The sequence below is a fragment of the Oryctolagus cuniculus genome, chromosome 3 (genome assembly GCF_051225735.1).
Source record: "Oryctolagus cuniculus isolate XC-2025 breed Fujian yellow rabbit chromosome 3, ASM5122573v1, whole genome shotgun sequence".
Lineage (NCBI taxonomy): Eukaryota > Metazoa > Chordata > Mammalia > Lagomorpha > Leporidae > Oryctolagus > Oryctolagus cuniculus.
The window spans coordinates 98,801,204-98,815,742 of NC_142869.1; the positions used below are offsets into that span (position 1 = coordinate 98,801,204).

At 38.4% G+C, this 14,539-nt stretch overlaps 1 protein-coding gene across 2 annotated transcripts in view; it reads right to left on the bottom strand.

Annotated features, from left to right (window-relative positions):
- Positions 1-14,539, bottom strand: part of ARHGAP15 (Rho GTPase activating protein 15) — a 659,666-nt gene that overhangs the window by 136,237 nt on the left and 508,890 nt on the right. For both annotated transcript variants that reach the window (XM_017342824.4, XM_089329237.1), the window contains one exon: positions 7,360-7,494. In XM_017342824.4, the coding sequence (XP_017198313.2) occupies positions 7,360-7,494 (135 nt within the window). The remainder of the gene's footprint in view (positions 1-7,359; positions 7,495-14,539) is intronic.

The window sequence follows — 14,539 nt, forward strand, 5'->3', positions numbered from 1 at the left end:
AGACTATTTGAGAAGTTGTGACCATGGACTCTACTAAAAAATGTTTGCAAAGCCACAGGAGTATACAGTGAGCAACGCTTACAGAATCATAATAACACAAATAGAAATGCTGCTTGTTAATTTACTAATTTGAGAAATCTCTGGAAGCACACAATAGTAATTAGAACTTAAAAGAATTAATGATCAGTTGTTGACTGGTTGTGAGAAACGAAGCAAAGAGTAGAAAGTATATACTCATGTTACAAAGTGAGGAGTTATCTAATGTTGTTGAATGTTGATGAAACAGGAAGCAGTTAAGTATATTATTTAGCACCACTATGTAATAACATGACTACCAAGTACTGGAAGGCATGAACTAGAATGAATTAATATTTATTAGGATGTAATAAAAGATGTTATCCATGACTGAAAAATCAAAAATAGAAATATTATCTAGAGTTATAAATACAGTCACTAGAAAAAATAAACATTGAACTAGCTAAATGAAGTTTCCTCTCATAAGGCCTGGGGTTGTGAAGTAATAAGTTCCAATATATTGCTTTCTATCATAAACTTTTCTGTAAGGTTTGGTTGCTTGCAAGTTGTAAGAAATTGTAAGAAAGAATATAACAAAATTAAATGTGAAATAAGTAATGTTTGAAAACAGGAATATAACATTATTGGAGGTGAGTAATTGGTTTTAGAAATAGAGATGTGTTTAAAATGTATTCAAAGAGACAATTTTTAAACAGTTGATGCTTGTAATATCTAGTAATGAATAATGGAAAGTCTTACCTTATTTCTAACCTAAAACCCAAATGCCAAAATTTCTGATTTAAATTTAATTCCAAACACAGTTTCAAAAGGAAAAGAAAAGAGAAAAATGGTTGTAATCTTATAAAGGATGATATAGAATATGTAGGTCTTACATAGGACGATATAGCAGATATTTGGCAACAGCTAGTCGGTTGTTGCTCAAGGCAATGTAAAATGATGGGAAGTATTTGTGAGTAAGAGACTGGTGCTGAATGTTAAGTGTGATGTTTTCAGTTATGTGACTTAGGATTTCTTTAAAACGTTAATTTTTTTCCAAATCACCTTTTCACCACGCATTACAGAGTAACAACACTTGAATTTGATTCTTACAGTAACTTTATGAGCTAGAAATTATCAACATAATTTTACCACTTCTTCAAAATCTCCTACTTAGTTATTTTGAGTATTAAATGAGATAATAATCAAAAACACCAATGAGTTTTTCTATTTTCTTTTATCCTCAAAAACTCTGGGAAAAGACCAATATTTAAACAGAAAACATATCACTTTTGTGTTTTTTTCCTTGAATCTTAGAGTCACTCAGAAAAAGGCGAGAACAGAGGTAAACTTAATACTTTTCCTCGAATTTAGATCTACTGGAAATGTCCAGACACCGTGCAGGCCTCTAGTCACAAGATTGCATCACCTATCATAAAACTCCATGTTTTTCTACTCAGTTCACATTTACAGTCCTAATAATGCATTTGGCACAAGTCATATCTAGGGAATTAAGTCCTTGCAGTCAGAGGGTTAAGTCCCCACGAAATAATCTGCAGGTGACCCAGTTGCATTGACCTCAAGTATACAATTTCAGATGCATAGCTGCAGCACTTGGACTCTGAAACATAAAGTAATCTCTGTGTTTTTGCTACCCCAATGAGTATTATCAGAAAGGGGATCACTATGGCAATTGCAAATTCTTAGGATATTAATATGTGTTTTTAGTCCAAAAAGAAACTATTTTAAAAAGTAAATGCCTTATGTTCACTCTTCTTGGAATATGTAATGATGACTTTGAAACACATAATGAGAATTAAAAGTAATTCAAATAGCACAAGTGGTCATTCATTGCTCGTACTAGAAATAACGTTTCCTCAGATGCAGAGCATCCCAGTTGCATGTAAAATTCCTTTTGGTCTATTCACTTTTTGATTCTTCCATGAAAGAGTAAGAGATCTCTCAACTTGGGGCCAAATAAAAGTATTAAGCCTTCACAAATGGGGCTTAGGGCGATGAAAGAGAAAAGGGAAATGTTGTTATGACAACATGAACCATGGCATTGACTGACATGCTGTCTTACTGCTTGTCCAAACAAGTGAAACCACTTTATTTACACCAACAGAGGTAATTAATTTGGTGCAGGACATTGGCTTTTCATGTAAGGAAGAAGCTGAGATCTAGATAAGCAAGCGTGAGGTAAGTGAGAAATTAGCTATTGAAGGAAGCCACTACCTCCTCAAGGCTGGATGAGTTAAGAGAACAAGGTCTGCACTACCAGATGGAAGCTGGAACCAGAGTAGGCCTGTCAGCCAAAACTGAAGCCATAGAGGAAGTGGAAACTTAGGCAAAAAAGTTAACTGAGGCATGTGGGGGAGGGATTTGAGGATAAACTAGTAAGATGTCTGGCCTTAGCTTTTTCCTTCATCCTGCTATTTCTTGCCAGCAGCTCTCAAGAACACCTATGAAATACAACTGGGTAGAGTCAACCCTTCTATAGTACAGAACATAACAGGAAAGTGCAAGTATCTGAGGGTAAGAGGCCCAGACTCAGCGCACATAGTCAATTTCCCTGTCTCTTTTCCTATAAAGCCAAGAACTCACGAGTGGATCTGATGAACATGGCACTCTGTAGATTTTACGAGAGCGAACGTGAGCTATGGTCAAGCCCGATGGCCTTCTAGGACTTGGTATGAATATCCTTATAATTTTGAAAGATTTTTTTTTAGTTGAGTTCGCATGAAATGCAGTAAAAGTATCTCCATTGGTGTGGGTTTTACCATTACTATGGAACTAGGTGGCAATTCTCTCATTGATTAGGGATATTTTATTATGACTTATAATCTAGAGTTTACCCTGAGTTTGAAACATATGAAATAGCTTCACGGCTGTGCCAGATAGATGGGTTAGGAAATGTGTGTCTTTGCTCAGCATTAGAACTTATTTCTCAGCCACATTACACTGTTGGTTAGTCCCTCCATTTCACACATTAAACAACAAAAACATTTTTAAAGATTTTATTTATTTATTTGAGAGGTAGAGTCACAGACAGTGAGAGGGAGAGACAGAGAGAAAGGTCTTCCTTCCATTGGTTCACTCCCCAAATGGCCTCAACGGCCGGAACTGCGTCGATCCGAAGCCAGGAACCAGGTGTTTTTTCCAGGTCTCCCATGTGAGTGCAGGGGCCCAAGGACTTGGGCCATCTTCTATTGCTTTCCCAGGCCACAGCAGAGAGCTGGATTGGAAGAGGAGCAGCCGGGACTAGAATCGGTGCCCATATGGGATGCTGGCACCGCAGGTGGAGGATTAACCTACTGTGCCACAACAAAGACATTTAATTCTGAGTTAGTTAAGGCACACTTGCTGACTATTGTTGTCTATCTGGGCTGCTATACGATACACCATAAGGGGCTGGTGCTGTGGCATAGAGGGTAAAGCTGCCGCTTGCCGTGCTAGCATCCCATATGGGTGCTGGTTCAAGTCCCGGCTGCTCCTCTCCCAGTCCAGCTCTCTGCTATGGCCTGGGAAAGCAGTAGAAGATGGCCTAAGTCCTTGGGCCCCTGTACCGGCATGGGAGACCTGGAAGAAGCTCCTGGCTCCTGGCTTCAGATCGGCACATCTCCAGCCATTGCAGCCACTTAGGGAGTGAACCAGCAGATGGAAGACCTCTCTCCCTGCCTCTGCCTCTCTGTAACTCTGACTTTCAAATAAATAAATAATTTTTTTAAAAAAAGATGCACCATAAATTGGGTGGCTTACAAAACAGAGATTTATTTCTCATAGTTCTAGAGGCTGAGCATTCCCAGATTAAGGTGCCAACCAGTACAGTGTCTGGTTAGGGCCCACTTTCTGGTCCCTAGATGACAATTTCAAGCTGTGTCCTCACATGGTAGAGGAGGTGAACAGTCTCTCTGGGACTTTTTTTATATGGGGTTCACCACTGCTCCATCCTCATGACTAATTGCTTTGCAAAGGCCCCACTCCCACATACTTTGGGGGACAGAATTTCAACATTTGAATTTTTGTGGGACAGAAACTTTTAGCTTGTAGCCCTGAGTTCAAGCATCCTTGTCCTGAACAATGTGGAAAAAACTCTCCTGTCTCTTCTCTTTCAGATCACTTTCTCAAATAAAACATTTGGAGGGGCTAGCACCGTGGCGTAGGATTTGGGCACCAGTTCAAGTCCCGGTTGCTCCACTTCCGATGCAGCTTCCTGTTAAGTTCCATGCTAATGCACCTGGGAAAGCAGTGGAACATGGCCCAAGTGCTTGGGCCCCTGGACCTTTGTGGGAGACGTGGAAGAAGCTCCTGGCTCCTGGCTTTGGTGTGGCTCAGCCCTGGCTATTGCAGCCATTTGGGAGATAACCAGCAAATGGAAGGTCTCTCTCTCTTAATTTCTCTCTCTCTCTTCCTCCCTTCCTACCTCCCTCCCTTTCTATGTAACTCTGCCTTTTAAATGAAAATAAAAATCTTTAGGAAAACAAAAAAGCTCAGCTTGAGAAATCCCAGTAACATTTGTATAGTATCTTACATTTGTAATGTCCTTTTTAAAATGTTCTGTCTCAGAATAGTTTTAAATTCTCAAAACAAAATTTTTGAGGTAGTAATACAAACGGTTCCCATATACCCCTCATCCCTTTTCCCCTATTAACGTCTCATATTAATATATTTTTCACAGTTAACGAACCGCACCCAGCTTTCCTTTTTAATTCAGACTACTTTATCCTTCCCACTCCTCTCAGCTTCTAGGAATCAGCATACTGTGTTCAGATTGAGTCGTTTTTAAATTTTAGTTCTCACATATAAGGGAGAACATGCAGTATTTGTCACATTGAGTCTGGCTTATTTATCTTAACACCACGTCCTCCAGTTCCTTCCATTTTGCTTAAATAACAGGACTTCATTCTTTTAAAGAGCTGACTAGTATTCCATTGTGTATATATACCACAATTTCTTTATTCATTCATCTGATGATGCACAACTTGGTTGATTCTATATTTTGGCTGCTGTAAACAGTGCTGCTACAAACATGGTGGAGCTGATACCTCTTTGATACAATGTGTTCACTTCTTGTGGGTGTATACCCAGTAGTAGGATTGCTGGATCATGTGGCAGCTCTATTTCTACTTTTAAGAAATCTCCTTACTTTTTCCCACAAGGACAACACTAATTTACATTCCACCAACAATGCATAAGAGCTCCCATCCTTCCCATCCTCCCCAGCATTTGTTACTCTTTGTCTCGTTAATAATAGCCATTCTGACAGGGGTGAGGTGATACCTCAATGTGGTTTTGATTTGCATTTCCCTGATGGCTAGTGATATTGACCATTTGAAAAATATTTCTTAACCACTATTTCATTCATTCTCATGACAACCCATTGTACAAGTGTTGGCAGAAAACTTTTGCTGTCGCCTCAGTTCCAGTTGCATGCTGCCTGCCTCAACTCTGCCTCGTTCAGTCATGGCCATAATTATGTTTCTGGAATTCTAGACAAATTTAAACGTTAGTATAGGACATCCCAGTTGTTCCAATTCTTTTCAGAAACTCAAAGAACACACCCTCAAATGATTTACAAGGGCCTGCCTTCTATATCTCTTAAGCTTAAGAGAATGGCTTGCCTAATTCCTTTAGAACCAGGTTGGTTAAAAGTAGTTTAAAAGATGGGCATTCTATACCAGAGCCCCCAAAGTGCCATGTGTACAGATATATTTCCAAATGAGATAATTCTCACTTGAAATTGTGGAGATTGTGATGCCAAATTTGTGTGATTTCTTTAAATGTTCCAGTGAAAGACAGTAGCCAGTGCAAGACCCTTCTACATTCCATGAGCACGCTGCCCCAGCATTGCGAGTGGTCTGCCATGTTTCCATATTCCAACACAGGATAGCGGAATCAGCTGTTATGGTAGTGTGTGTTGGTTTATTTTTTCTTTATTCTTCCTTTTTAAATAAAGTTGAGAGAGCCTGGGAACTATGAAATATTGCTCTCCTTGAGAAGTGGAATGTGCTCATGAAATGAAAAGTAATGACAAGGGATAAGAGCTCCAGCCCAACCTCAAATCTCAGAATTAGGATTTTACATTAAACAGCCACAACAACCCAGTCTGAAATTGTGAACAGGCAGTGGGAGAAAGACCTTGAGAGAAAAATCTCTTCTTTATACCTCTTAAGAACATTTTGCCAGAGCTTTAAACAAGTGTGAAGGCTTTCGTGAATGAAAAAACAAACAAAAAAAACGCAACAAACTAACAGAAAAAAGGGGTGATTTCAGGGGCTGTTCTCTAACATGAGCCCAGCACCTCCCCTCTCTCACTAATGGGAATACTGCATGCACAGCTCGCCAAGATCTGAACTCCTAAGTAGAGCATTTTTCTTCTTGGAGATTTTTCTCTCCTTGGTACTTTAATTAAGCCCCTGCCAGGCTTGCAAGCTTTTTAATTTTACCTTTCTTTCTTCTTTCTTTCTTTTCTTCCTCCTTAAATTAGCCTGCTTGCCAGGAAACTTTTTCCAAGCTGTCACAGTTTGAGTAAGTATACTCTAAGATATTACATTTAGAGATGTGCTATAGTTGCTTCTCCAAGGATCCATGGCAGATTCTCTGCATTTGGAAAAGATTTTCCTTACTACCTTCCTTCCTTCATTCATCCATCCACTCATTCATTCTCTTATTTTTACTTAAGTATGGGTCTGTGTGTTTCATGAATGAGAAAATATTAGAAAAAGGAAGCTTCATTGAGTGTACAATGGCTACTGGTTAATAAAAAATATAACTTATCCTCCCATAAAGTCATCAATGTAACAGAAGAAACTAGCTGTTAATTAATTTGATATTCACACTGCTCATAATCAAACTGTAGCCAACTATTTACTATTGTTAGTGGGTGAAGGGTGAGTGAGCCAAGAGAACTTGATGTCTCAATTGGTGATTGAACACCTATTTACTGAAATGTAATATTTAATTTACTTAAGTCCTTTTTCCAAGACCCTTAAATTCATTGCAATTCTGAAAAGTATAAAGGCAGGAAATAGGAGAGCGAAAGGTGACCCTTTTGAAGCGTATTCCATGGGAAGCTATTTAATTTGAGGAGGCACAGTTAAAAATTGGCCACCCTAAAGCAATGCCATCTTCTTTTCTTACTCTTAATTTTTTAAAAACCCAGATAATGTTTCAGAGCCTGAAATAAAACAAGTCATCAAAAAATACAAAAACAAAAATGACAGATATGGAGCACTGGGAACATGATCTGTTCTCCATGGTTATTATTATCATCATTCCTATTATTTACTTAGTAATTCCACGATGCCAGTTTATTCCACCAACTGTTCCTTTCTGTGAGGTACTTACTGATCGCCTCCACAAAGCGCTCAAAGAAACTGTAAGGGAAGAGCGGCTCAGGCAGCTCCCGGAAAAACATCTTCAGTGCTCCGGTGACAACGTGGATGTCCTCCCACTGGCTGTCGTCCAAATTCAGCTTCTCTTCTGGGAAAACACGAGGAGAAATGGAACAACTGGTTTTAATGAAACAATTACAAGACACTAATTATTATGTTAATGTTTGCCTACTATCATCAGCAACCGTTAACAGCCTTCTGCACCTAGAGGTTTGGTGCTGTGCGTGTTTTTTTTTTTTTTTTTTTTTTTTTTTCCCCTTTTCCGTAGGAAGGGAACATTTTCAATGGAATACCATCTGTAGGAATGTAGCTAACAAAAAAACAAGAGACACAAAGAGACAGTGCCATTGACACAGTATGTCAGATACATTTATTCCCATAATGCATCAGTATGAAAATTAGCATCGCAGCTCAACATGATTCAAAGCTATTTGGTTTTGAGGCCGAGGGGCTAAGAGTTGCCAATGATGGCCGGCTCAAGGGACCGGCCTAAAGGCCTTGCTGAGCCAACAGGAGACATATGCTAAACATGGCAATAGAAAATGAGTTATTGCTTTACATGTGTTAGCCTTGCTATGTACAAGGGAATAATGGGTAACACTTTTTCCTTTTTTTTCTTTGCCTGAATATAAAGTCAGCAAGGAATAGAATACTGAGTGAGAATGGATATTAATTCCTTCTTATTGCTTCAAAAATATCTTTTTTTAGTTTTCATCTCAGTGAGGAAAACGCACCCAGCAACAATATTAGACAGACCCCTGTTGGCCTACGCAGGCTATGCAAAGCTGTCAGAAATGATAACACACCAAAGACAAACCACAAGTGCTTACCAACTCTTTTTAGAAACAACAGAAATGTTTGCTTGGGAAGCCTGAATGAGTTGAGACATTAAAATACTAAAGAAAGTAAATGCCAAGATGAAGGTTTTAGTACAAACAAAGTGTGCTGGGCAATTGTTTTTCTTCCTTTTCACCCTCAACATGAAAGTCTGGAATCATTCTCAACTAAGAAATGGACGTATTAATGTCTGAAAGTGACATCCTTACATACAATTAAAAAGAAGCAAGGCACAAAGGCATTGCTTTTGATCCATAGGATTTGTCTTTCTAAACGAGCAACATGGAAAAGATTTTGGATCCTGGGCTTAAGGAAAACTAGAACTAATCTTTTTGGACAATCTGGGGGTTAACTGAAAAGGCAAGAGTCCTGGCAAGAACTTAACAGCTATTTGGTCAGCTAGAATTTGTTTTTTTACTGATATCTTGGGCTTACGTTCATATTTTCCCTTGGTGTCAGTTTTATGAATGTCAAGGAGCATTGTGCACCAAAAATGTAAGAAAAGCTGAGAATTGTCACTGTAGGGATTCTCTGCATGAGCTGTTTTGCTAATAGTGTTCATGTCCTTTTAAAAATATTAGCCCAAATCTTGATCAGAGCTTTTTTATTTTTTTCTAAATGGTCTATTATTTCCAGGGCTAGTAAGTGGCGTTCCTGCTCAATAGTGTGTTTGAAAAGAGAAGGAACGAAGGTGGAGCTGTTTATTTCAAATGGGTTATTTTCTTCTTCTCTTTCAGTCTTCATTCCTACCTCAATCATAACACAATAATATGATCCACAACAAAATCAGCAGAGGAGACCTTCTTTCTGCCCCGCAATCATTTTTGATTGATTGTATTTCAACAATTAGTCTTTTATTTGGCTACACACTATTGAAATAGGCCGACAGCATCTTAGCAGGCCAGCTTTAAACAGTCAACTGTTAACAATAGCATCAAAAAGGGAGACCTGATGGGGTTTACTGTCACTTTAAAGAACGGGGTTTTCACATTGTTGAAATCTGTCAGATATTTTGAAATGTCCCTCTCACTATGGTGCCACACCCCCTGCGTGCCCTTATAATAAAATTGGTTTTACTCCTGATTAAATCATTTTCTCCCTACCCACTACCATACTTCTCATAATGGACCTGTGCGCTCTACAGCTGGTGTTCTTCCCATGGTACCAATTCTTACTTTATCTTTTAAGCACTTTGCTGCTAAGATCTCATGCAGAGTGCTTATGTTTTGTTAAGAGCTTCATTCTTAGAGAAATAGCTTAACACATGTTCTAAAAATGTTGTACAACTTATTGCTTAAAACACATTTAGAAAATGTATAAGTACTGTAGCTTTGGCACTGAACTTTAAGTGGAAAGCTAAACACACACACACACACATACACACACAACTATCTCCACCAACAATTCATGAGAAAGTCCAAAACAAAATGCCATTTTGGTCCAACCCTTCGAGAGTACTGCATGAAAGTGTTCAGCAGGTAAAAAAAAAAGAGAGAATGATTTTATTGAGAGCAATAACAAATACTAACATATAATTGCTTAACCAAAGGAAAGTGTGAGTGATATTAGTCATTTCCACATAAATATCAGCTAATTCAAGTAAATGTAAAAATGGAATATCTCAATATTTACAAGAGAAATTTACCAATCAGTAACTAACGTTGATTATACCCACTTAAAATGTCCTATACTGTAATATCAATATCCTCTTGTGTCACTTACAGTACTTCTTCTATAGAGATACTTCTATTTATTGAAATAAAAAGATAGCAGTTTGCAGATTTCCAATAAGTAATTTAAACAAACAATATGACGGGTAGTTGGAAAAAGTCTTTTGGAAAGTGTTAGCTAGTTTTTATATCACATTTTTCATTAAAAAAAAAAAACCAACAACAACTAAGGTAAAGATTTTTTTGTAAACCAGAGGGTGATAAGGCATACTTTTCAAGGCCACTGTGGTTAATCGAAACATACAGTGAAGTCCATATAATCCTCTTTTTCATGAAGCCAATCAGTCCCCAAGATGAACAAACCATAACCCTATCCCAGTGTCCACAGCCATCTTCAGAAAAACATGTATTTATTTACTTGAAATGCATTTACAAATGGGGAGGGAGGAATAGAGGGGGAGAGAAAAAATGAGAGGGAGTGAGAGAGGGAGGAAGGGAAGGAGAGAATTTCTGCCATTTGCTGGTTTACTTGCCAAAATGGCCAGAGTTGGGCCAGGCCTAAGCCAAGAGCCAGGAGCTCATCCAGTTCTCCTCTGTGGGTGGTGGCCCAAGCACTAGAGCCATCTTCTGCTGCTTTCCTAGAAACATCAGCAGGGAGCTGGATTGGAAGCAGAGCAACCATGACAGGAATGGTGTCCATATGGGATGCTGGCATCACAGGGAGTGCCTTAACCCATTGTGCACAACACCGGCCCCATCATCTGCATTATTTGCTAAGTATTTTCTAACTAAACTGTTAGCCATGATGCTGTCTTACACTTCTCCTTTTTCCAAATATATCAGGGTATCTCAACATTGGTGTACACTATTGACATTTGTGTTTGGACAATTCTTTGTTGTAGGGGCTGTCCTGTGCATTCTAGGATGTTTTTGTACTATCTGTGGCCTCAACTCACCAGTTGCCAGATGTATTTTCTAGTGGTGATGATGAAAAATGTCTCTGGATATTGTCAAATATCTCCTTATGGTGCAACATCATTCCTTGTTGAGAACCATTATAATGGAGTCTATAAGTATCACTAGAAGTTACCCAAAAATATTGATTCATAAATATTACCCTATGTGGGCAGATTACTAGAAAATTGAGAACACACATACTGAGATTTTCCAGATAAGAACTTAAAAACTGTTAATTATTGGTAAAATCTTTTGTAGAACAAAGTTCAGACGACCACCTCCAGAGGACTTGACAACAAAAATGATAGCCAACAATTATTTATTTTGTGCTTGCACTGTACCTAGGACTATGCTATACACCCTACAGTCATTATCTAATTTAGATTTTTATGTAAGATAATGAGGTAGATGCTACTTTTATCATCAAATCCCTTTCAAAGATAGCTAAAAGGAAGCATGGATGGATTAGGTAAATTTCTCATTGATGACAAGTGATGAAACCAGGTTTAAGGAGCCAACAAGTCCTCACTATGTTCAAAACCAGTTCAGACTTAATTTTGGCTGACAGAAGCAGAAAGGGAAAAGTCAACTGGACAGTACTTGAAGGTAGTAATAGATAAGCCATTACTTCAAAGATAGTGATTTTTACATTTTATCCCTAATTGTCTTAATTGAGGCTGTGCTTTTCACCTGTAAAGTAACTTTGATATTTAATAATTACCTATTTGTAGAAAGCACAGATTCTTATATAAGCAGATACAAAACAAGTGAGTAATAAAACCAAATTGCATTAGGAAAGGAGAAGGAATGGAGCAAATTGCTCTGTGGTGACAGGGTGCAGAGAAAATATGACAGAACGGAAAACAGATTATACCAAAAACTCCTTTCAGGCTTGGATTTACCATTAATTCATAGTTTATATATTTACTTATTTGTAAAATGAAGACAGTTACAAAGAAAGTTGTTGGTACCAAGTAGGAAAACGTATCTGAGAAACCTTTGAAAAGTATAAGGAAACAAAGATATCCAGGATGCCTGTATGGTAGGAAACGTACATAAAGGTTAAAACATACATACATAAAGGTCTAAGGCAGCGGAGACACTGAGCAAAGACTGAAAACCACGTTGGTTGTTGTAGCAAATTTATCTCCGAATGATGTACCTGGTTACATGGGATAATACAAACTTCACAATCTGGTGTCCAGGGCTGGGGAAAAGCCAGTTCAATCCAGGCATCTCACAGTGATTATTCTCACCGCTTACCTGGGCTCTCTAATTAGGCTATCTTAAATTTATTTTGGTCATTACTTCTGGCTTAAAGAATAGGAACAAAATTGAAGATAGGTTAAACTTCAAAATCAAATACTATGTAACTTTTATGATATGACAAAAAGTGTGCTTACATTTGGTATTCAAACAAGGTTATTTTGAAATGCCCTTTCTGGAAGAGTGTCTAATGCATTTTATTTATTCAAGGTTAAAATATATCTATATCAAGCTAAATATTATAACTGAAAGAAAAATTGACATAGCTATTAGGAATTATTTTTCCTCAAAAGGAGAACTGAAAGATGGACCTGTGATAGTCGTATCAGGTCAGTGGTGGTTTCCAAGGTAAAAGGGAGCATTTAAATGTCATTTATATTAAAAAATAACTGTTTATTTTTAAAATTTGTAATGCTTTCCATGACACTTTTAAAGCTCTTTCTTTTACTGTTGCAATAGAAAAGGGGAGAGACACCTCAAGCTTCCCTAGGAGATGGAGAGAATAGCTCTGATTTCCTTAATGGAATGACAAGAACCTGTTACATCGTGGAATTCTCAGAAAGGATACGGTATTTACGTCTAGCACCGATGACCATTGGAACCCTTATCTGAAAAGCCTGCTGAATACATGAAAGTCACATCATGAATGAAAGAGATGCCAGAGGGACTATCAACCCCAAAATAATAATATGTTTGACCATAAAATCAAGCTGGAAGATTAGATGTTAAGGTGGATAAAATGGCGCTATTTATCTATAAGGATATAGCTGATCTTTAGTTCAACATTTAAAGAAGATCAAAAGAAGTTGGTTGAATCATGCGACTAGCTCACCCTTTCCTGTTGTGTGCCTTAAAATGACAGTTCAATCTGATTTCTGGTGGATTAAAAATAGGTTCCAAATTCTCCAACAGGGTGAAGTAAACCCTATGTCAAAAGCAGCATCTTTTTATGTTGCACTAGCTTAATCTCTTTCCTGTGACACCTTGGTTGTATCAGGAAACTTCATGGAAGACATTATTTTAGAAAATGGCCAGTTAATTTATTTGTTTGCTTAATATTTATTATACAAACATAGATTGAATATGGACCACATCCCAGGCACTGATATTGAGGATACTTTGTAGTCCTCTAAGGAGAAATCTTACTAAAGTGAATTTAAAGCTTTACAAGTTATTTCTATCCCCAAGAATGATATTCAATTGAACTTGAGGGACACACTTAAAGAACAAACATGTGGAGCCGGCGCCGTGGCTCAATAGGCTAATCCTCCACCTTGCGGCGCCGGCACACCGGGTTCTAGTCCCGGTTGGGGCGCCGGATTCTGTCCCGGTTGCCCCTCTTCCAGGCCAGCTCTCTGCTATGGCCAGGGAGTGCAGTGGAGGATGGCCCAGGTGCTTGGGCCCTGCACCCCATGGGAGACCAGGAAAAGCACCTGGCTCCTGGCTCCTGCCATCGGATCAGCGCGGTGCGCCGGCTGCAGCGGCGGCCATTGGAGGGTGAACCAACGGCAAAGGAAGACCTTTCTCTCTCTGTCTCTCTCTCTCACTGTCCACTCTGCCTGTCAAAAATTAAAAAAAAAAAAAAAAAAAAAGAACAAACATATCAAAAACCCCCAAAATGTCCAGTATGTCTACGATAGGCTGACTGTACCCCCAGGCCACCAAAGTTATATATGGAAGTCATAATATCTCAGAATGTCAATGTATTTGGAGATGGGGCCCTTAAGAGACAATTAAGATAAACTAAGGTCACGCAGGCCCCAGTCCAACACAACTGGTGCCCTTACAATAAAAGATTAAGGCACACAGAGAAGGAATGTCATGTGTCGACCCTTGAGGAAATTGGCATCTAAAAACCAAGAAGAGAGAACAAGAACTTATAAGAAGTCTTGTAAGATCAAGCTGATGCCTTGATCTCAGACTTCTAGCTTTTAGAACTGTGAGGAAACAAGTTTCTATTGTTTACATTACTCAGTTTGTGGCATTTTGTTATGTCAGTTCATGCAAACTGATACAATGCTCAAAGGCTTTGGGCAGAGAAAGACAATGTCGAATTCTCAGATCATATCAAAACTTTTCCTCAACATGAGGGCTATGCTATGCTTGTGAAATACAATGAAAAAAAGGGAGAGCTGTTCAGATAATTCTAGTTGAATAAAAACAATTGCATGTACTCCAAGAAGAGACTTGAAGCTGGAAAAATGCTTTGCCTATTTAGGCCCAGTCTAGCTATTTCAGATGATCTGCTCAATGAATATGCAAGATACACTCTGGTGTGGCCTCCAGACAAAGAATAAAATCACGATTGCCATTTTCTTACTCATTTCCCTGCAAACTACAACTTCTACTTCTAGAGTAGAAATATTTCATTCGATACAGTCTGAGACTCAAAGCACTACAGAA